This window comes from Platalea leucorodia (assembly GCF_965183815.1).
Source record: "Platalea leucorodia genome assembly, chromosome: 2".
Lineage (NCBI taxonomy): Eukaryota > Metazoa > Chordata > Aves > Pelecaniformes > Threskiornithidae > Platalea > Platalea leucorodia.
In genome coordinates, this window is record NC_138824.1 from 89,727,702 (window position 1) to 89,752,372 (window position 24,671).

General features: G+C 39.3%; 1 protein-coding gene across 1 annotated transcript in view; it reads left to right on the top strand.

Annotated features, from left to right (window-relative positions):
* The window catches only part of IL1RAPL1 (interleukin 1 receptor accessory protein like 1), a gene marked incomplete at both ends in the record, with an annotated part of 704,116 nt that overhangs the window by 653,028 nt on the left and 26,417 nt on the right, over positions 1-24,671 (top strand). The window contains one exon of the mRNA XM_082330883.1: positions 22,598-22,730. Within this exon, the coding sequence (XP_082187009.1) occupies positions 22,598-22,730 (133 nt within the window). The remainder of the gene's footprint in view (positions 1-22,597; positions 22,731-24,671) is intronic.

The window sequence follows — 24,671 nt, forward strand, 5'->3', positions numbered from 1 at the left end:
TCCTAGTAGCTGGTACAGTGCTGTGTTTTGGATTTAGAATGAGAATAAAGTTGATAATACACTGATGTTTTAGTTGTTGCTAAGTAGTGCTAAGTTGTTGCTAAGTCATTACTAAATAGTGTTTATACCAGTCAAGGACTTTTTCAGCTTCCCATGCTCTGCCAGGTGCACAAGAAGCTGGGAGAAGGCACAGCCAGGACAGCTGACCCAAACTGGCCAAAGGGCTATGCCATACCACATGATGTCATGCTCACTATATAAACTGGGGGAGTTGGCTCAGGGGTCAGTGATTGCTGCTTGGGGACATGCTGGGCATTGGTCAGTGGGTGGTGAGCAATTGTATAGTGTATCACTTGCTTTGTATATTATTATTATTTTATTATTATTTGTTTTTATTATTATTATTATTACTACTATTCTATTTTATTTTACTTCAATTATTAAACTGTTCTTATCTCAAGCCACGAGTTTTCTCCCTTTTACCCTTCCAGTTCTCTCCCCCATCCCACTGGTGGCGGGGAATGAGTAAGTGGCTGTGTAGTGCTTAGTTGCTGGCTGGGGTTAAACCACAACGCAAGGTCAGAAATTTTTGGTAAAAGGTAGTCTCAACCCAGAACAAATGGACTTCGCAGCATTTTGGTAAATCAAACAGATTTATGGCAAGTCAGTGGAGGTCCCCAAGCTTACACTGCCTTCATCTTGGATATCGACAATCATGTGGTGCCTTTCACACCTGATGCAGTAAAGCTGGAAGTCTGAACTTCCTGTGAGCCACTGCTGTCATCTCAGAAGCAGCCTTACTGTGCAACATGACTGGTATGCGTCCCTGGTCTGGGGATGGTTGACATGGGAGGCACCCTAGAAGCTACAGATTCAAGAAGCTTGAGCTGAACTTCCAAGGTCCATGTTTCCAGGCAGAAAGCTGTGGAAAAGCTTCAAGATCATTGATTTGAAGTTTGCTGGCAGTAAAGCTTTGGGATCCCCAGCCCCAACTGACTTGCGGTCCTTAACAGAGAGTTTTAAAACTCTCAGAACATAGGTTGACCAAGGTCCAACAGGGTTTCCAACACTCCTCCTGCAGCACTTGAATTCAGAGCCTACATGTCCTGGGAGAGATCCCAGCATCTTGGCTTAACAGGCTAGCCTTGCTCTTGGGACTATCCTGGGCTAACAGCTCTGAGGTGCTAGTCTATTCAAATTAAATAAACTAACAGACAGAAAAAAATCCAAGAAAACAGAATGGTAAGTCTTTTTTAATCAGAAATCCTGTCTCCTGGAAATCTCTGCTTTTCCATCCTGCTGTCTAAACTATGGAAACTTAATTCTATTGTAGCCAGTGTGTCCAGTCTATGAATTGTTCATTTATGGTCAATTCATAAATAAAACTGTAAAAATTCTATGGGAGATATGGGGTTTTTTTTGCTGCCTAACCAATAAGCAACAATTTGCCTTGGTAATTTTAAATAATCTACTGGACCTTTTCATGTTCCCACTTAGGGAAAGGATGAGCTAGAAGCTCTGCATTTTTTGTGTTTCTTAGTGAAAATCTGGGGGTTTGCAGCTCTTTACACAAACAACAGCTCATCTGCAATATCTCCCATGTCACCAAGAGGAGTTTTTATTCATAAAAGTGACATTTGAGTAACTAATAGCTTTTTCATAGAAATACCTCTAAAATGAACATAAAAACCAGATTTTTTTTCCTTCAAAGTCTTCATTTATTCAGAAAATGTCATGTCAACCTTTTTCTCCTGCCTTTTCAACAAATGCTCTTTTCAAACTTGCATTTCAGTTTCATTCTAATGTGTAACGTGTGCTAATCATATTAGGAATGATTCATTTTATTCAGGATGGTAAACTGCTTCTCTTAGCTAGTTCTTATTCATAATGTCACGCTTAAACCTACAGCAGAAGGATCTTTCTCATGGATGAAGGGAAGAAGCTGCTGTCAGCCAGTTCTCCAACACCTCTTTTACAGTGTTTTGCTTTGTTTTGGGTTTTTTTTGTTTGTTTGTTTTGTTTTTTTTTCTTCCTGATCACTCCTCAGACAATGTAATTTTCTAATATTTTATGATCCTTATGTTAGGGTCCTGGCACATTCCAGACTTTGTAACTTTATGTGTGAAGACAGAGATGTAAGACGTTATCTCCATGTTAACAGGGTTGAGGCTGCCTCTCGCCTGATTTGGGTGCTGGAGGTCTAGTACTGGAGCTGTCTCCAGGCAGGGAGGTGTTGGTAATTGCAGGAGATCTCTCAGGATGGGAAAGAGGGGATGGGATGAGAAAGGGTGACTTCGAGAACATGGGGCAACAGGAGTTTTGTGGGCTTTTGTTATGATGAGGAAAAGCAATATCCCCATTGCAGCTATAGGCCTTGACTGGCTCTTTCAACTCAGCCTCTTACTGAAACCTGCTTTTCGGCTACTGCAGTGTCACTGGGTAGGTGCCAGCAGGCCACCTCTGAGAGAATATCTTCTCATTACTGTCATCCAGCTTCCCATATGCACACCCTTGAAGAGGTCATATCCTAATCTCAACAGCAACAGTCTTTTTCTGCTTCCCGGCTACTCATTCCACACAATACTGACCTAAACATTAAAAATGGAAACAGCTTTTACAAGAATCTCATATTTTGGTATAAGGGGATAAAATTCAGCAGGACATTTAAAAATTACTACTATTCCCTTGAGTTATCTTTTCTCTCACACTCATCAGGACAGGTATTCATTTTAGAGACTGACACAGAGGAAATAGAAAAGTTACAGGACCAGCCACCCTATGTCATCTTATTACCTGCCTTGGACACCAAAGAAACGCTGCCTGCCATCACAGTCCTGAAAAAAATCCTCAATTAATCTTCAAATGACCACCTAAAATAGAAACAACTTTGCCTTTTTCCCTCTGCCTTTTATTATTTTTGTCTTTCTTTTTTTTTTCATATGTCTTAAATTCTCTCATTATTGAACACTTGAACTTTATCATCTCACTCTATAAAGTGTTTTAGGAGAATAACTTCTGTAAAATTAAGTTTAATATACTTGTTATCCAAAATCTAATGCATTAAATAAAAAAACCCCAAACAACTCTTGCCAAGCTTCAGTCATAATTACCTCTGATTATCCTGAAACCTGGAGAAAATAAAAGCAAGTTGAGGGCAAAGCATTCAGCTCAATAAGCTCACCTAGCTGCTTTTTATCATAACAAGAAATTTCCATGTTTTCACTTCTGAAATAAATGCACATGCTTTTGTCAAAAAGCACATTGCTGAACTTCTATCAGGCGGCTATTTTTTCTTGTCTCCTAGTGCTAATGAAGCTGGTTACTGGTACTGTTTTATATGTGCATCCTGCTAGAACAGACAGATTAATTGCCTACAAAGAACAGCCATATGATCTTGGTTTTTGTTAGTAGTATTTCTATAGTTTAAAATCTGTCAACATTTTCATCATAAAATTAGGGTTGTTTTCAGGGACTATGACTCTTGTATCTAGACTTTTGCCCTCCTGCTATTGAATACTGTCGATGACAGGACGCTGGGATAGTGGATCTTTGCTTTGATTCAGTCTGGGTGCTCTTTTACTCTTTCCCACTCTTTGTGTTTGAAGATTAAAGATCCCAAATTAACATTAAAAAAAAAGAGTGTTTTTAAAGTAGACCTTTTTTTCCCACTGATCGCATTTCAGATAATCCATCTGACTTCATTTAAGATAAGTATGGATTTAAATTCGACTGAGAGTGTACACTATATGTTTAGGAAACTGGCTGGATATGTAATCATGCAATACTTAATGCCTAAGGCCATTCATTTTGCACTGTTGTATAAATAATATTCATTTTCGTATGTCTACAATTATAACACATTTTTAAAGGGATGTCATTTAGATGCCAAAGGACTGAAAGTAAACACTGTACTAAGCACTTTCTAAAAATCCGTCATTGTTTTATTACCCAGTAGTTTGTAAGAGCACTTACAAATAATTGCATCAATAAAAATCAAAGCCTATAGCTGCAAAGGTATTCCTTAGGCCTGACAATGGGCTAGGTAGTGCAAGAGTTTCACACAGCCTCTTCTTCCCCAGACCTGGATTAAAACTCTAGCTCCAAGTAACATGTGAAAAGAGGTCTTGCAAACTTACCCTGGTCCCTTATGGACAGGTGTCCACATTAAAAAGCTGTCATGCATCTTGGGGTGACTGGCAGCCTCAACTCTGGAGGGGCAGAGGACTGCGTGAGCAGTGGGGCTGCTGCTCAGGGTGGCATCCCACACCTCTACAGAGAGCTGTGCTGTCAGAGACACCAGCCTGCCACCTCCCTTCTTGCACAGTTTGTATCATAAATATTGCATAATGAATATTTGTCTCTGTTCCTGTAACCAGCAGCTGTCATACCTTATATTTCTATTGTCACTCAAACTCTGCTTTTAGTCCTTGCTTTGAGACCTGCAAAAAATGTTAAAAAACTCAAACAACATTGTAGACAGCATTCTGCGTTCCTGGAGCTTGAATGGAGCAAGGTGAAATTTTCCTTCACTTTTTTCTGCTTTTAAGAAATGTCACAACTCCCGTGCCTCTCAGAGTACTTAGAAAATTTAAAAAAAAAAAAAAAAAAAAAATTACCGTATTGGTGGACTTGCAGCAGGAGGAGAGTAGGTTGTGTAAATTGATCAGGAAATTCACAATTATGCTAGTAACAAGGATTGATATCCTGATTGCTGACCTCAGGTATTTGGCTTCAGATATAGGAGCCCTAAATCTCTCAGGAGTTTTTCTGGCAGGACCCTGTACAGCGCAACTATGGAAATTACAACTAAAGGAGGATGAAGGTGGACTAGAGAAACAAGGCCCACGTGGCTGCTGCAAGAAGATAAATCATTTAAGACTTGCTGTTGTCCAGATTTTCCAGTACTCCAGAGCGTCTTCTCTTGACAAATAGAAGCAAGAAACCAAAATAATTTGATGATTAATTGTTCTTAAGAGGGGGGTTGTTTTGGAAGAATCACATTTTATGATGCCCAGAACTGCACCTACTTCAAACACAGATGGGCACATCAGGCTCTGCTTCTTCCTGGCCTCCAGCCCGGCCAGGCAATTTTCCTGTTAAAGAGTGATAGCCAACATAACACCAGCCCTTGAGCAGGTGTAATTTTGGAGTACAAGAACAACTCTCCCACTCTTGTCCATGTGGTGCAAGAATAGCTACTATCTGTGGAGGGGGATGCAGATCACAGGTCTTCACCCATTCTAAAAATCAGAGTGAGAGAAGGCAGGTTTCTGGGGCTGGGAGCAATGGGCAGGCCCTGCCATGGGGCAGAAGCTCTCATGCATCCACTTGTATACCTGCAGGTCAGAAAGCATGGTATAGCATCAAGAATTCAAGCTTGCCCCCATTTCTGTACTTTTTTCCCTTTAAACTCCTGTAGCACATATGCAGTACTAGCTGGATTCTTTTTATTCCATTAGTGGCATTTGTGCAGCTGCCCTAGCTAAGTGTTGTCTATCAATATGCAATTACATAGAGAGATATACTGAAAAAGCCTGTCTGCTTTTCATGTGGAAAGGAAGCTGATCAATAGCAGTAGATTCCAGCATGCGTATGGGTCCAAGAGTATAGCATATTTGTCACAGACAAGCAAACAAGTCTCACCATTTGCATCTTTGTGAATAAGAGGGGTTTGTTTTCATGGATTTTGTTTCAGGAGTTTCTTTGGAAAGCAGGGCACTAACTCACACATGCAAGAGAAGTAGAAAGACTACATGGTGGAATGACTGAGGGATAAAAATGGAAAGCCTAGTGCTGTTAGAAACAGCATGCATTCACATTTTTATGCAATAGAAATATTTGATGTTAGGACTTTTAAATTATATAAACAAATATTAGTCCATGTGATACTTATTTAAATGGCAAATATCAGCTATTTCTGAGGATATACTAAGAATTAGTATTTTCTCTGTCCATTGCAATATCTTCATGACATAAGGTGGGGATACCACAATTTAAAGCAGAAGCACATCTAAACTATACATATATCATTCTTTTGTTTACATAGAAAAACCCAGTATGAATAAGCATGAAATACCTTCCTACCCTCAGAGGCTTTATTGAAGTAAACGGGAAAGTTGGCGTTGATTTTACTTACCTGTTTTACTAGTAATCAACACGTTCAGCTCATCAGGGCTCCAATTTTCAGTGGTGCTTAATGGCTTTCCTGATGAAAATTTAAACAGAGAAGTGGTTTCACATCATTTTGAACTGAATTGAAATATTTTGATTCACGTAATAGATGTGGTTTATTTCAACTGTATTAATCCTGTTGTGCCACATTGCTTCATGGGAATGGTAGTTTTCCCTATTCACATGCTTGCCAAACTAGCCTGGGTCTTTTCCAAACGACATTTTCCATCATATGGTGTGCTCTTGATTAGTTCATGAAAATCTTACAACTGCTAATGTTTCCAGTGTGTACTGAAGAGTAAAGTTCACCAGAGGAAGATAAAGTGTTTAATTATTTATTGTATGTTATTTGGAGTCTCAATTCCCTTAATACCCACCTAGCAGGTATAGGTGACACTGTGCCTGCCACTTTCCAAAAGCTCTACTTTTATAAAAAGTATTCCATATGCAGCCTATCTCAACAGTGTTTTTCAGAATACTTCCTTGCCCAAATAATTCCCTGCAACCTACTCAATCTGTGGTAGGCTTGCTCATGAAGAAAGAGCAAAGGGAGGAAAAGAGCAGTCAGGCTGACCAGTGGAAAATAAGATGACAACTTATTATTTAATATATATGTGTGGCTCCGAAGTTAAGAATTTGCTACGTGTACTCAACTTATTTAATGACTGGACAATCCCTCTTTCCAAAGCAGTTAAAGAGCAGGTAATATGGGACATTATAGTAAAACACAGTTTCTAACACTGTTCATTAAGTGCTATGTCTGAAGAAATCAACTGGCTGAACAGTCAGGGGCTGAAATAGCCACAAGAGGTTGAATAGCTGATAATTTGTATGTAAACTGAATTGCCAAATCTATTCCTTAAGATTATTGATATTTTTGTTTAAGTGTGATTTGACACAGGAAGTTGCTTGCTACAGCTCCCCAGCATTAACCTCTTTTGGAAAAAAGTGTGTTATTTATCATTATCTAGAATCCAGGACATAGTCTGGCTTTCTCTTGTACAGACAGTGCTGTGTGGTGCACCTGAGAGGGAGGCTGGGAGAAGGTACCGGGGCTGCAGCTCGTTGCCATGACTTATGTGCAGTGTTTTTTGACGTGGACTAGCACTCACAAGAGACCAAAGCAAACCCACTATATTCTGTTCAGAAAGAACAAGAAAACAGGACTTATAACAAAACTTCCGTGGCAAGAGATTTGAATATTTCCATCTGTTGGACCAACACTCTTCAGGTTAAAAAAAAAAAAGAAAAAAAAAAAAAAAAAGGTCAGTTATTTCTACAGCTTGCACAGGTAAAAGAAAGCAAAAAGGGAGATGTGCTATTGCAAGTATGCTATATTAGAAAATTATTGTCATTGTAGGCATGGGAGGACTGGATTTATCATTACATTCAAGTAGCTCCTTAGCAAAACAAGTCTAGCGACAGCTATGTTCTAACTCAGAGGAGCCGTCTAAGTCCCACTTTCAGTCTGCTGCTGCTTTGCCTCTGGGATTTGTATGGGAATGACAAAAATGTTGTGAGACCTGTAACAGCTTGAAACTGTCTTCCTTAACTAATAGAGAAATTATTCCAGCTTTGTAGTTTCTTGGGGCCCAGGGTCATCTACAGAACTCCAGGAGGTTACAGTTCTTAATATATTTCTTATCAATACATATTCTTTACCAGAGAGACACATATTGAATTATTTTCATTTTTTTTTGCCTAATCTAACCTCCCTGAAATGTGAAAAGTTAAACAGGAAACCCCTCCTTCTTTTCTAGGAGTTTTCTAAAACATGACCCAGAGCCAGACTTCACAAAACTAAAGCCACAAGAAGCTGTTCTGGAGGTCAGAGACTGCTGAGGGGCAGTAGCATCCCTGGGTGCGTGACCTACCTGCCTTGCTTTCGAAGCACAGAGAGAGACCATAAGAAGTTTGGTCTCCCATATGGGACTCCTTATGGGACTCCTTTATGCAAAGGGAACTTCAGGCTGCTAGCTAAGCTTGTTTTCTTACCAATTAAAATGCAAAAGCCACAGCACCATATTCAAAGGCAGTATGGTCAAAAAAGAATCCAGAAACAAAACACTGAACAATATTAAGTTATGCATGGTGCAGACAGATTTCAAGCTCCCAAGTCATAAGTCTGTAAGAGCTAAAAAACAACATGTGAAGTTTGACATTTAGAGCCAACTCTTTTTTTTTTTTTTTTCCCCACTGGAGATATTTTGTTACCTAGGATATTTTCTTGTGACTTTTATCTAAAAACACCTAAGCTTTTAAAACAGAAACTAGTTTTTGATCTGACAGAAAGGGCAAGGAAAAAAGTGTTTGAGAAATGCATTTGTCTAAAAAAAACCATGAGAAAATATGAGCTTCTGGAGTAAAAGTTAAGTCAAGCTTGTAAAACAATTGCAGTGACTTTCCTTTTCTTTAGCAACTCTTGCTTTATGCTTGTGATAGTTGTTGTCTCCCACTCCAGTCTCTACTTCTGAAGAGGAAGGAATGAAAAATACTCGCTGAACAACTAATTTATCAGCCTGACATTACCATCTATCAAGATGAGAGGCCTGCTGTTAGGAAAATCAAGATTATTGGTCCAAGGGGTTTGTTACCTCTTGTGAAATGAAGGTTAGTTTAATAATATACTTACCTGAGAGATGTTCTGGGCATTTCAAGCCCAAAGTCCCACACATTACTTCTTTTCCTGCAGTTTGCTACTTGGTGCTTGCTGTCTTCATTGACTGTCTCTGACAGTCCTGATGCTAAAGACCCCATTCAAAGCAGAACGGGTTTGGGTTTCTTTTCCTTCACAACCTGTGAAGCAGTCTACAGAAAATTTTTAATGTTCATAGGTTAATCTTAGATCTTACCATGTATTTTTCAGTATAGGACCTTATTAAGTGTTGAAGACACAAATATCTCAGGGCTGATGGCAGGTAACGTAAGCAGCAACATACAGACACCTTCATTAAGTTTCTTGGGGTTGAACTGTAATTCAACTGGAAGCCCTGTGGGGTAATGGGCTTTTCTTGTGGCAGTAAATGACTACGCGTGGGCAAATGAGTTTACACTACGCTGAAGAGGGCTAGCTTCTTTCACGGATGAGTGGTTAGGTCACTTAAAGAATCACCCCCAAAGATATTTGCAAATAGGGATTTTAATAGACATTTGTAAAAGTGTGATTTAACAGAGTTCGATGGCAAGGTTCACTCTATTACTTATTAAATGAATAGAATGTATATATAACGAGAACGAAAGAGAAAAATTGAGGTAGAAGAAAATACAAGGGAGAAAAGGGGGCCCTCCCATTGAATCACGAGGTTCAGAATGGACCCCCTTGCTTTCTGAACTCCTCCTCAGAGGGGAGCCTAGGTGCAGCAGGATCCAATCCTAGTCTCAGACTTGGTCAACGGTTTATGTGTAAGGATTATATATGCCTAGCAGCAGTTTAAGGGTTGTTCACAGTTAAGAGAGAATCACAGGAATTTAGCAATAACTAATCCGCCCAAGTTACAACACAAATAAGAGATGTTCCCAGGCTGTCAGGTGGTGACTGATTATTCCTGGTACGGTCAGCGTTACTCCCACCTTAGCCAAGAGTTTCTGATACGGCCCGGGCACACTTAACTGCCAAACTCATTAAACAATGGCCAAGTCTCAATGGGAGTTAGTGACATTGTAATACAGTCCAGGAAGGGGGGTGGGAGAAGATGTACCACCACAATCCACCCCGTGACTGAAGTCAATCCATCTCTTTCTCACAGAGTGGTGGTGTGGTCGCCTCTTGCCTCTGTGCCTATAAACAGAGTAATGTTATATTCCAATTGTAATTTTGAGAGGAATTTTTAGTTGATTTCCTTGATTATTAGGATTTAGTTAAGGGTGGCTAAGCAATTTTATATGTGTGAGGAGGTTTTTGAAATAATGCTGTTTGTCTAGCTGTTCCCCACACCCTAACATATAGGAAAATGGTCAATAACAAATATGGTATACCAAGAGTCAACAAAATCATGGTAGGATGTAACATCTTGTTCAGTATCCCAGTTGCTGTTGGGGACCATCTAAATAAGGTATCCCACAAATGATGCTTTCAATCTTTCTTTAATCTTTCCAAGACGTGATGTATCTCCTCTGCATCACGATGGACAGTAATTAGAGTTTCGTGTCCATTGTTTCGGACGTGTTCTAGCAGTTGACGCAGATCGTTGTGTTGTAGTAGCTTCTTCACCAAGGTAAGATTCATTCCTATGGGGGCAGACAATAGATCTTGGTACGATGTATAGTTAGATTGTAACAGTTGGTAAGTTGTGCCTCAATCATAGGTTAAGAGGAGCAGCATTGTTAGATTTTGGAATAGTAACATGAACACAGCATTTCCATTTGCCATCCTGCAGGGTGCTGTAAGAGAAAAACAGAGATTTGTTTCAATGGGGAGAGTCTGAACAGGTTACCCCCTTAGAAAGAAGGAAAAATCCGTCATGACCTAATTCTGTGTTTTGCATCACTGCTGTCAGTAACCTCCCAGGCAAGCAGGCCACGAGATTTAATTGCAGTCATGGGTACAGTGCCAATTTGTGGTAAATTTACCATGACAGGTTGTCCTGCCTGCAATGTTACCAGGTGTTTTCTTTCACCTGGAAGTGGAGGTAGAATATCAAGTCCATCTTTTATAAAGAATGTTTGGCTCGCAGGGCTCACGGTGGGCCCATATCGATTGTTCAGTTGATGAAGTACCTTGGAGAGTAGAGTATCCCGCAGGGTCTCGTGAGGCTTAAGGCTTCTTTTTAATAAGCCATTAGCTCTTTCTACCATCCCATTTGATTGAGGATAGTAAGGGGTATGAAATACCCACTGTATTTCCTCCTGTTTTGGCCATTCTTGTACTTCCTTGCTAGAAAAATGCTAGCCATTGTCACTTCGGGTGAAATCAGGGGTTGGTACGCCTGAAAACCAAGAGGATAATGGTGTTCTGACCATTAGCCTTCCAACATTTAGTTGCCATCATTAGACATGAGACAACCTCTACTCCTGTGAGAATGTACCGATATCCCAAGGAGGGTTTAAAAGGTCCAATGTAATCAATTTATCATGTTGACCATAGGGGTTTTCCCTCATTAATGTGTAGGGGTGGTAATTTAGCAGGGTGATCTGTTTGCAATTTTAATCTACATTGGGGACATTCTGTAAGAATAGTTTCACAAGTTTCCCTGGTTAGAGGCCAGCCTCAGCTTTGAGCTGCAAAGAAAAGTGCTTCTCAGCCTGTGTGACCTAATCTCTGATGTAACCATTCCCCTAACCAATACCATTCAGAGTCTGGTCTATTTTCTGTTTTTATTCCCTTAATTGTGGCTAATTCATCTACCTTTTGGTTCCAGTTTGTGGTTGGTTTATTGTCTTTGGCATATGCTTTCACCCATCCTACCATAAATGGTGTTTTCATAGCTATGTTTAGCAATAGTTGCCAATCTTCAGTTCTCCAAATTGGGGATCTATTTATTTCCCAATTTAGGGCTTCCCACTGACAGAGCCGTTGAGTGGCACCTTCCCATATGGCATAGGAACACACATAGATAATTTTTGCTCCATTTTGTGCTGCTAGATAAACTTCCCTTAATTCTCCTACTTGTGCACTGCCTTCCCCCTCTTCTGATACCTGTTTGTCAATCTTAATTTCTAATGCAGCAGCTTTGTATTGTCACCTGCCATTTACCCTTTTTGCTGAGGCATCAGTAAACCAAATGCCCTCAGTCAGTGTTTCTTCAGTGAAAGGAGGTGCATCTAGAACTGGTGAAGGTTTAAATGGTTGTTTTAAGGATAGTGGATCTGCATTTATAAGCATCTGAAATTTGGAAATTTTTGTATGTTCTTCAGTCAATTGCATTTCATCTGCTACTCCCACTAGATAGGCATACCATTTTCTGACGGTGGGTTTCTGTGCAATTCCTTCAGGAGAAGCAGTTCCCTTTAAGCCTGTTTCTAATAAGTTAAATGGAGCTCTGGTTTGCACAGGCTATCCCTGGTGTATTTTATCAACTTGTTTAACTGCTCAGACTAAAGACGAAAGTCCCTTTTCCCATTTAGAGTATTTGTGTTCTGTCTCTTTAAATGCAGTTGAACTGAATAATAGAGGTCTCTCTGGTCTGTCAGGTCCAGTTTGAAATAAATTACAATAAGTGACATGCTCTGCAAAACCCCATTCTGCTATAATAGGGTCATGGGGGTGTACTGGTCCCAGTGACTGGTATGTTTTAATTCTTGTATCAGAGCCTTGACCGCTTCTGCATGCTCTGCATTCCATTCCCATGGTTTTCCCTTCCATAAAAGTGAGTACAGGAGACAAGCAACAACAGAAAATCCAGGTATATGTTTTCTCCAATATCCTAAAGTACCCATAAGCTGTCATAATTCCTTCCTAGATTGGGGCATTTGTAATTGTTCTATTGTATTTAGGGTGTCTGGTGGAATTGCTGCACTACCCGCAATCCACTAAGTACCTAAAAATTTTACTTCTTTGCTTGGTCCCTGACATTTTTCAGGTGGGATTTCAACTTCTGCTTTGTGTAATGCTTGCCACACTGCTGTTGCCACTTCCGCCACCTTTTCAGCGGAGGTCCTTCCTATTAGGATGTCATCTATTTACTGGAACAGGCTGCTCAGGGAAGTGGTTGAGTCTCCATCCCTGGAGGTATTTAAAAGACAAGTAGACGTGGTGCTTAAGGGCCACGTCTAAACCACTTATGGTTTAGTGGTGCACTTGGCAGTGTTAAGTTGACAGTTGGACTCGATGATCTTAAGGGTCTTTTCCAACCTTAGGAATTCTATGGTTCTATGATTCTATGTATTGATACAGTTTTACATCTTGAGGGAGTGAGAATGTTTGTTAAAGTTAGGCAAGCGCAGCATGAGCAGTTGTAGGTGAATGTTTATATCCCTGAGGGAGTCTGCTAAAGGTGTATTGTACACCTTCCCAAGTAAAAGCAAATTTTTCTTTATCCTTTTCCTTTAAGGGGATCATAAAAAACATAACTTGTATATCTAATGTTGCCATCCATCGGTGTGCGGCTGCTTGTAGCGTGGCAGTTAAAGTTGCAATGTTAGGAACTGCAGCTGTTAGTGTGGCTGTGTTGGCTTTTAAATGCCAGTAATACATTGTTAATTGCCATCTCCCATCCGGTTTTCTGACTGGCCAAACCAGTGAATTATATGGGGAGTGGGCTCTGGAAATAATTTGTTTTTTTCCAAATCAGCTATTACTTCAGAAATTCCATTTTGTGCCGTAGCAGAAATTGGATACTATGGGACATTAGTAACCTTTGAATCAGGGAGGGCTGGAGCTGCACGGAGTAAACAGACTGTAGCTTCCCAATGTTTGTTTGGGTTAGGATTGATATTTGAATTGAAGGACCACATGCTGCTGTTCAGCAAGTGCCAGGTTCGTCCATTTAAAACATTGAATCCTAACATGTTTTCATTGTGATCTTTAAGTGCAAAGTGAGTGGACGACATATGTTTCTCACCAGGGAGCCATAAATTAACTTTTGCAGTTTGGCAAATACCTCTTGCTCCCTTTACTCCAGTAATTTTAACTCTTTGCTGTCTGGGTTGTATACCCAGCTTCTCAGCATCCTGTGGTGTTAATATTGAAATTTGTGCTCCTGTATCTATTAGAAATTTTGTTAATTGTTGTTGAGGTCCAACTGGGATTAAAATATATGGGCCATTATTATTTATCCATTTATAGGATTCCATTTGCCGGACAGACAGGCCCAATTGTCATCCAGGCACTATTCATTTTTTGATCTTGAATTTTGGGGAAGGAAAGGGCTATTATCTCTTTGTATCTGAGTGTTTGGAATGTCTGGAATGTTTTCTCTTGAGTTGTGTCTTTGAACTGCACGAATTAAACTCTGGATAACACTGGCAGGTTGTCTTTGAATTACAGCTATCGGAATACCTAAAGTTATTGCTTGATTATATAGTTCCCTCCACCTTTGAGTTTTAGGTTGGTGATGAATGGGTTCTGGTTCCTGGGAATTATCTTGGGATAATTGTTTAATTTGTCTAATGTTATGGCTGTATTTTTGGTTTCATTAGATAGATTATCCCATCCCATTTCTCACCGATAATTTATGGTGTCATGCATTAATGTTGCCCAGGTGGAGAGATTTCTGTGTACCGGGACTTCTTCCTGTTCCTCAGCAACTTCTCTTATGTCCAACAGGTCATTGAAATCTTTGTCTTTCCTAATTTCATCTCATTTAGCCATAAGATAGGGTTTAAGTATAGCAGGGGCTCCTCTAATTAATGCTTTTAGCATGTCAGGATCTACAGTTGCTGATATGGGGACATCAAGAGCACTGCATTCATGCATGGCCTGAATACAGGCAGCTTTTGTAATAGTGGTGGGGAGTGCATCTAGGGATCTAACAGGTATTGAGAAAGGCTCTTCTCTCTCCAATATATCTATTCCACCAGCCCAGTATGCCACTCTACTTGTTATCGAGTGAGGATCATTTGGGAGTTCTGGACAAGAATTTAAAAAGACACCAAGACCTCAGAATCAGTTGGCTTCATCACCATTTAGTAGGATTCTGTCTCCCCCAGTTAAACTTACTTGCCACAAATATTCTGTTTCAGTTTCACCTGGCTTACAGCCATAGCATTCTTGTAAATTGGCCGTCTGAGGCGGATCAAATGGAATTGTTTTTCAGGTACGATCTCCTGCTCTACCTCGAGGTCCAGTAGTTTCCTCTGTTTTTTATAATGGGTCTGGCTTTATATTCAGGAAGAATTGGAGGAGGTAAATTATTTTCCTTTGGTTCGCTGTCATCAGGGTCACCCCATATGTCTCCGTCCCATTCTTCAGGGGATAAAATTAACTTCCTAACCTGTACTATGTCAGGGGGTTTGGGAGCCCACGTTAGCACCATTTCAACCCTGTCTGCCATCCTTTGTTTCTCTTCCCTTTCCTGCTGTACCTGTTTTTGCAGCTGTTCAATTTGCAGGGATAGTAATAACTCAGCTTTCTTTCTGCCTTCTATTTCTTCTCTCAGATCTCATCTCTCTCTATCAAATTTTTCCCTATCCTGACAGGCAGCTTCTAAGCAGGTACCAAGCATTTTACAAATAATTCCTTTTCCTTTACCCTCTTTTACATGAGTCCTGGCCACCTGTTGTTTTTCCACAGCTTCCCAGTCATGCCAGTTATCATGGGGCCATTCTTCCAAGAATTTAGGAAGTGGACTTATTCCATTTTTTTTGTAAGTAATCAGTGATACTACTCGCCATCCTGCCGACTACGTGAATTTCTCATGGATGAGTGGTTAGGTCACTTAAAGAATCACCCCCAAAGATATTTGCAAATAGGGATTTTAATAGACATTTGTAAAAGTGTGATTTAACAGAGTTCGATGGCAAGGTTCACTCTATTACTTATTAAATGAATAGAATGTATATATAACGAGAACGAAAGAGAAAAATTGAGGTAGAAGAAAATACAAGGGAGAAAAGGGGGCCCTCCCATTGAATCACGAGGTTCAGAATGGACCCCCTTGCTTTCTGAACTCCTCCTCAGAGGGGAGCCTAGGTGCAGCAGGATCCAATCCTAGTCTCAGACTTGGTCAACGGTTTATGTGTAAGGATTATATATGCCTAGCAGCAGTTTAAGGGTTGTTCACAGTTAAGAGAATCGCAGGAATTTAGCAATAACTAATCCTTGGTTAATTTGGCATCTACAAGGTGATTAAATAGGGTTTACCACAATATTTGTATCCATATACACACACACAATAGGCCTAGCAATTTGTCGCAAATTCAGCGAAATACACACAATATGCATACATAAAGGCACCTAGTAAAAATTCCCCTTGAGTTCAGTGAAATACTCACATCCAATGATTATCTCAACAGGCAAAGGTTGAGTCTCAAGGAGTGAAAGGCATCAGAGATCAGCCCAGATCCTGTTGTCAGGCCTCTGTATGCAAACTTAAAAGGTCACAACTCTGAGAGGCATCCCACTTGGAGGGAGATACTGACACAGCCGGCTGTGGTCCAGGAGAGCTCAAAGGCTCTCACTTGGTACCACTATTTATAGGGTTGTGAGATGATTGACTTTAGTCATCAGTAAATTTTTATCTTGTTGTCACAATCCGGGTCGGTAATTGCTGGAGTTCTCAAAAATTCCAGTGACATTGGTACAGACCCATCCGTACTAATCCGCCCAAGTTACAACAAAAATAAGAGATGTTCCCAGGCTGTCAGGGGGTGACTGATTATTCCTGGTACGGTCAGCGTTACTCCCACCTTAGCCAAGAGTTTCTGATACGGCCCGGGCACACTTAACTGCCAAACTCATTAAACAATGGCCAAGTCTCGATGGGAGTTAGTGACATTGTAAAACAGTCCAGGAAGGGGGCTGGGAGAGGGGGAGATGCACCACCACAGCTTCTAGAGAAAAAGAAAAACTACAATGAAAAACCTAATGAGTAAGAAGTAGGCTTTTTTTTCAATTAAAAAAAAACAAAACAAAACAAAAAAAACAAACAAAAATTAAAGGAAGTGATGTTTAGCCTTTCCTATAAATAGGGATATCTACAAATTCAGTGAAAGTTCAAAAGCTACAATCTCTCTCTGATCTTGTTGCAAATCTTCAGCTGATGTTTTTTTTCCATGGAGGAATTGTTGTGTGTACTCTAAATTTTCACATTTATGGCCTGAAGAACTTATTCAATATGTAATTCAGTCCCGTGCAATCAACACGTGACTCTGCAGCACAGCAAAATATGGACAGGTCTATTAATGAAGAGATACAGCTGTGTAATCACATTCAGCCAATTTGTATGATGCTTCCATGACAAAATTTAGCGGAATGGTAATACCCAGCCCTTTCAAACCTACATCCACTGAATTCAAAGCAGAGAGAATTTGCACGTTGTGTCTTCACAATTGCCTGGATGCAAGACCTGATGCCCTGCCAAAGACTTCACAACATACCACTCAGTGACAAGACTGGAATTTAGCAGTTCCCAGCTTGCAGTTGCAGTCTGGTAAGAGAGTACAAGGTATCAAGATGTGAAAATATATATGTAAACTGGAGGGCAGCATAGCAGTAGGTGATGCTTTGTGCAGGCAAGGAAGGAATCAAGAGGAATCTCTGCAGTTCATCCTACTCTAAGGGAAGACTTACAGATCCCTGGAATATGATCATATGATCAAGGCTCATGACTGAAAAGTATATGGTACCTTATTTTTCTTTTTTTTTTTTTTTTTTTTTTTTTCTTAATCATGTTTACAAGAAGGCTTTCAAGAGCTGTCTTAGGAAGTGACATTTCTCTGAAAACATGAGCAGCTTCTAACCCTCTGCCTGCTGGGCCTGGCAGATGACATTGGCAAAACAAGTGGGTCATTTACTCTGTGAGAATTGCCATCTATCCATCACACCTAGGAATTTAACAGCTTTCACATCTCTTCACTTGGAAGACTGATATTTTGTCTGTACTTTTTCTCTAATGAGAATTGAAAGAATGGTGTGAGAGATTTTAATTGCATCTGCCTTTGGTTTTTATAATTTCATTTTGAATTGTTAACATTACAAATAAATGACATACTTATAAGTGTGTACATATACTAATGCCTGTGCATTGGTTTTATAAATAGTTTACAATGCACAGTAAAAGAAAGTCCCATATTTCAGTACACTTAACATTTCTACTCTCTTGGCCCTCCATATTACTAGATGCTGATCATGGCTCTTAAACACTTCCCTGCCATAATATATCTTTGAGGACTCTTCTAAAAACAGGTTACAGAAGATGTCTGATAATTATCATTGTTTCCAACAACAATGGTTGTCTTTCATTGATGAATCTGTCAGATGAAAGGCTAGAATGGGTGACATCACGGTGTATGCTAACTTGTATGACTAATGGTGCACGTGTAATTTAAACTGCCCATAGAAGATGACATTTCACTAACCACAAACATTCACTATTTGCTAATTACAACTAGCAGGTTCTTAGCATGCTGATGTTTTTAATTAGAGCTAATACACTAGGAATTTACTTTGGGGTTTTTTTAAATGTTTAGAAGTTAGACATTGCCCTCTACTGGACATAGGCTCCCACAGCAGTAGTTTGCAAAGTGCCCCAAAGGTTGCCGACTAGAGAAAATGGACACAAAACCAGTGTGTTGCTCTGCTGAAGTGATTTGCTGGTTTCAAGGAAGTGCACTTTGTTGTGGTCTCTCCTTGCATCCTGCTCTACTTGAAAGCATACTGTGTAACAAAGATTGTTCTCAGTTTAGATGGCAAAGAGCTTTTGGTTAATTTATCTTGAACCCTGTTGGCTAGAGCTGACAGTGCAACTTTATCACAGCAAGCCACCAGAACATGTAGTGCTATATATTCCAGTTTTTACAAAAATCATCTCAGTACAGTAAGACCATATTTGTCTTCAGAAATAAGGGTGATGGAGAAATATGCAGTTGAAGTTTACTTTTTACGTGTTCTCTTACATGCTTTTATTGCATGACTTCACAGTAAAAAATGATAATTATACTGAGAAGTCAAAAGTGCCATTTTTCTCTTTATCTTTTCTTGAGGGTGTTGGGGTTTTTTTGGCTTTTTTTTTGAGGGCGTGTTAATAAAAATCCCAACGCTATCAGTTTCATTTAATAATTCTAATCTCATGCCTTTGGACTTTTCCAGGGTCCATAAAAAAAAGCAGTTTACCCAGGACCTAACTTGAGACAGAACATTCTCAAGAATTTACAACATCTCACAGTAAAGGGGACAGAGAGAGAGAGAGAGAGATGAATTTCCCTAGTAGTTAATTTAAAACGTGTATTTAAATTCCTTCAAAGATAGACTATAAAACTGTAATAATCTAGCATTTACAGGAAAATGTAAATTAATGGCATAGAAAGCATTACATATCCAGTCATCAAACTTTTACAGTTTTCAAATCACTTCTATAGTTTTTCTCAACACAGAAAATACACGGAAAGATTTAGGGTTTAGGGTTAACTGTGAGTGATTTCTATTAATTGGCTGACAGGTTGTTTTGTACATTAGCTTAAACATGAGGAAAAGTAGCTTTTTCATTTATTTACCTAAATTTTGCATGCTTCTTAAAAATATGCAGACTTCTTAAAAACAGACTGCCCATGTAGAGCAGCCACTCTGTGCCAAACTCAACATCCTCTGACCACTCACTTCAAAGGTGCACTTCTAGGCAAAAATGCAGCCCAGCCTACAGCATACACTCAATCACATGAGGGCAGCTCTGGAGCAGAGGTTAAGACGTGCTCCCAAAATACTCTGTACACTCATAATATTGCCCTTCAGTCAGCCTTTGCCCATTACTTACATGTGCCTGCAGCTGTGAGCATCTCTGCTCCACCAAGTGAGCTCCACTCCCCTCTGCAAAGAGCTGTGAGCTCTGGAGTGACAGACCTCCTCATTAATGGTCACAGTTGGTCATTAGCTGGTCACTGAATCTTTCTTGATGACCTGCTAATGAACTTCCTACTGACTTACTGTGAAGACTGGTCAAGGTAGACAGTATAGGTAATTTACAGCTGAACACCCGGCATGCTAATGGACTTTGCTCAGCGACTGTAATCAACACAGTACAACTAAGAGGCATTACATCCTTCCTAATATATTTCTCAGGTGTAAATATTTCATGTTGAATGGAAACTTGGATTCTGTGTTTAAAGATATGTTTACGTATTGTATTTAAGGGGGAAATTCCTTTAAGAATTTAATGATGAAAAAAGACTTAATCTTACAAACTCTTATTTTCTAACATTTTTTGTTCTTAACAAAATATGTTTATTTTTAAAAAGCAAACACATCTGTGTAAATATTCACCTGTAAAAGGCTTAGAGGCCTTCACAGTGTAAAAATCATCTCTCAGTGGGTGCCTGTTAGCTGCAAGAGCCTGTAGAGCTTTGACAGTTCAGCACCTGTGGTGCCTAATCTCTGTGAATCATGGAGAAGTTGGCCAGAAGCTACAGTCCCTCCTGCTGTGATCTTGCCAGCTCTTAAAAGCTAAAAAGTTTCAACCGGGCCTTGACTTGGTGGGAAAGCTCCAGAAAAAGCCCAAGAAGTGCCAATGATGCATTAGGTAGCACTCTTTCCTCTAAGACTGGTAGATAATGTCATAGGGGTTATCTAATTATCACAGGAGCCTGCTTTTGCTTTAAATGTGCAGGTATGTTGTCCTGTTTTGAGAGTGATCAGAGTCCACCAATGCTGTGGTTACTAGGCATTTCACAGCCTGAACATGTCCTAGACTGGATGATTGTGGCCCAGATATTCATAATCCTTTAAGGTTTTGTATTTTCATTTTCGCATGTTCTTGTATCATAATTATAATGCAAAACATAACAAACCAAAAAGTTAGTTATCTGCTATGCAACTGCTATAAGAAACTGGGTTTGCATCTGTTAAAATGTCCTGGGCACAACCAGGAGGCTTATCATGTTCCATTACAGGTTTTCGTGTACTTGACTCACATTAAGTAGTATCCCAATGCTCATCTTATTCCCTGCAAATGGCTTCAAGATTGCAAAAATCTTTCTCTCCAGTGCTTCCAAATGGCACTTCTTGAGCTGTGTAGAGATTGAGGAAGTCAGTTTCCAGGGAAGTGTCCTGACCATTTTTCCCTGGGGTGTGGAAACAAGAGCTGTGGCTGTCTTTAGAAAGACAGTTTTTGCCCTCTCGCTGAAGATCTTCAGATTACATTTGGTAACTTTGCTCTAAATGAGATGAGATTATCAAAATCTCTCATCAGTCAGAGATTTGATTTTATACCTTTTGATTACGAATGAGACCCTCCTCTCCATCCCCATTTCAAGTTCTGGGATACTCCTGTCTCCTTAGCGGGCATTGCTGGCAAAGGGTATGTCACCAATCAAAAGTTCATGTAGTGACTAAAAGAAACTCAGTTCCTGAACAGCTTGTGAAAGCAACATAGATGGTACTTGCCTCGATGTTGCATATTTTGATTACAAACATTTGATTCCACACCTTTTATGGTGTGGATGTGAGAGTTCAAGCCAGGTAGAGGAGTCAGATGTTTTTACAGAAAACCACAAGTCATTTCAGATAAATAAGACATTTATTTAATAATTAATCTTCTTGTTATACAGCATCCTGCATTTGTAGCCACACTAAAAAGTAAATAAGATGTTCAAATATTAATGTTTGAGAAGGACCACGTCCTGACCCAAAGCAGTGTATTTTTAAGGAAATTGATTGAACCCAGATGGACTTCTTATGGCATCTCAGTACGGAATGAAATAGTGTTAATGATGCATCTTTTTTTTTTCTCCCCCCCCCCCCCCCCCCCCCCGGGAGCTGTGGTCAGTCAGCTTTCAAATCTTAAGATCAAAAATTGAAAGTGTAAATAAAATATGAGTTTGGTCTCAGCAGTAATATAAACTCCATGAAAATACTCTCCTCAGGGGGGAAAATACATTCCTTAAATCACAACACTTCTTTAAATCATTGTGTAATTATCCACTAAAGAATGCACATAGTAGCTTAGAAGGGTTGGTGCATGTTGAGACAAACATCTTTACAGCAGTGAATGACAGATCTTTAATTATGTGGCTGCCCACAGAACAGCTAGTTTTATCCGATCTTACCTATACACAAAACATGTGAGAAGTACTGTTTTGATCCCTGTATTTTCTCTAGCTCAAACCCCAAAGCGAAGTTGTACTAACACAATGTAAGACTACATAATGAAAATAAACCAAGTGAAGGCATATTATATTTTTTAATTTTCATTATAACGATTAAATAAGTAATGCTGCTCATATATAGAATTTCTGCTCCTTGCTGCATGTACCTAGTGGTTATTCACATTCATATGGTGAGATGTATCTCACAAACTACAGAATGAGTTCATGTCTTCTTTTTTTAGTTTCAGTGTTTAATACTTTCCAGCAAAGATAACTTAGCAATGAGCACAGATCTTTCTACTGGCTGTCCCTTGGAAATGGGACCCTACAGGAACCTACCGGGCTCTTTGCAGAAACCATTGCAAAGCTGAACTAGCACAGATGCAATTGCACGTCTATTTCACCTAACCTTTATGTGTTTTTAGAGAAAACATGGAAATCTTTGGTTAAGTTAGCTCTTTTTGAAAAAACATAGTCTTTCATTTCCTTACCAAACATAGAAAACTTGGTGAAAGAATACAAAATCGAATCCTGTTTTTATGTAACATTTAATTTCATTTTTATTGTATTTATTTTCAGAAAATATATTGAATAACAGTTGCAAAACAAATAGATACTTTTGACATTTTCAACAGCAGCTGGATATTGAGGGTCTCAGATATATTTTTTTTTTTAAATCAACAAAAGCAACTGATTCAAAAATGAAACTTTTTTTACAAATTTTGAAATAATTTTCTTACATTCTCTGTAACAGGCGGTTCTGCTAATCTAACCTGCCGAGCTTTCTTTGGATATAGTGGAGATGTCAGTCCTTTAATCTACTGGATGAAAGGGGAGAAGTTTATTGAAGATTTGGATGATCGTCGAGTCTGGGAAAGTGACATCAGGTAAAAGAAAAAGCATTTTGTTTTTTCAGTTAGTATAATTTTTTTATATTTAATGTAATATGTGTTATCACAGACTAACTCAGGAACACTTTAGGTCCAATCCCTGTTTTTGCAATGTCCATTCTTTACCTTTTCAACTCCACCAGCAGAGAACAGAAAAATGCACGCCTCAGCCAGATCTGATGTTAGAGAGCTGCAAAAGCAGAATAGCTGCCTGACAAGTACCACAGTGTAACTGACTGCAATTTGCATAGTGACTTTTTCAAACTGTGGCAATCTACAATAAGCACCTTTAAGACAGTTACTAAGGTGAAATAAAGAAAAATAAATCCATCAAGGAAAACAGCTCAAAATAAGTCTTTTAAAACATGGGGCCTTAAATAAGTGCTGAAGTCTGGCTCTTTTGGAATGTTTTGATTTCTTTTCATCAAGGAAAAACTGAGTTTTCTGGGATGTTATCTGGCCTGTGAGAGCCAAGTATCCTGTTATGTGAGCTGCTTATATCTGCTGAAATACTTGTTTTAGAGAGGATCTGGCAATTCACGTCATGTACTTTTAGTGCTCCTAGAAGTGCTGCCTCATTTGGAAATTAAGAAAAAAGTGGTTTTGTATTGTGAATTACATGCTTGACATAGTGCACCAACTCCTATCCAATATGAAGTATCTACTTGGATCTGAAGAGATCTGAAGATTCCTTTTTCATTTATAGTTCTGTATATGTGTATATCACTGTGCCTATATATCATGGATGAACCCAGAAGCAAAGGCAAATCTAAATGTGTATTACAAAAGAAGCTAAATAACCACAGATGTGTTATCTACAGTGATTGTCTATAATAGAACAAAATGAGCTTATTTACACTTCGCCTCATAGGAGTTTACCATCTCATCAAGAGACATGAAGCCACACTCATTTTCAGCTTAACCTTGGACTTCTTCAGTGTAACCAGAGTAACAGAAACAATTCCTTTACCAAAATCAAGGTGGCCACATAGACATTCAAGGTCATCTCCATGTCCCAGATATAGGCAAAATGGAAGCGTATTGCACCCCAGTGTACTTCAAGTTTATTCTATAGATCTCAAGACTGATACACTAAACGTCACATGACAACCAGATCAGCTGTATTGCTCATCTAAAGCTTTTCCTAAGCCCTTCAGACAGAGACTTGGCATTCTGAAGGATGATAAAAAGGTGACAAGAACCTCCTAACGACTTTCTTGTTTTGTGGAGGGTGGAACAGGAAGGCTGGTTTCCAATTCTTCTGCCAGGTGTGATGTGAGGGAGCAGCCTAGAAAAGATTCTCATTTGCTTTGCTGGGTTTCTAAAACCACTGATGGGCTTGCTAAGAGGTAAACAAAGCAAGGCGAAGACAGGTGGCGTCTTATGCCAGAGGTCTTTTATTTATCATCTGCATGAACGAACAACATCTGGTATGCCAGTTCTTTCTACTGATTTATAATACACAGTCAAATTTTATAAAACATTCAAGAAATAATTTTTGAGACCCTGGCATGAACACACTGTTTCTGAATGACATGTTGAAAATCCTCAGAAAGCGCACAAATACTGTGTTTGGCCCAGACTCCTAATGTGACCCTAAACTCCAAAATAACTGTTTTCACTTTTCTCTCTTCTAACATTTCAAGACTTCACATACTACTGATCAGGGTCTCCATCAGAGTGTGCAAGAATATATTATCAGCATGCACATCATCCTGCTTAAAGAAGACAATTAACTGAAGCTCTCATTAACATTTACAAAGCCAGACCTCCTCATTAGAAGTGAGGAAGAAAAGGGCATGATATAATTTAATTAAGATTTCATCAAACCATAGCCAAATTTGAAACCAGAGAGTTGTGAATTGTAAGTAGCATTATTATGTCATGATTATCTAATGCTCCGCTATGATACAAGCAGAATAGCAGTGATGATTGCTT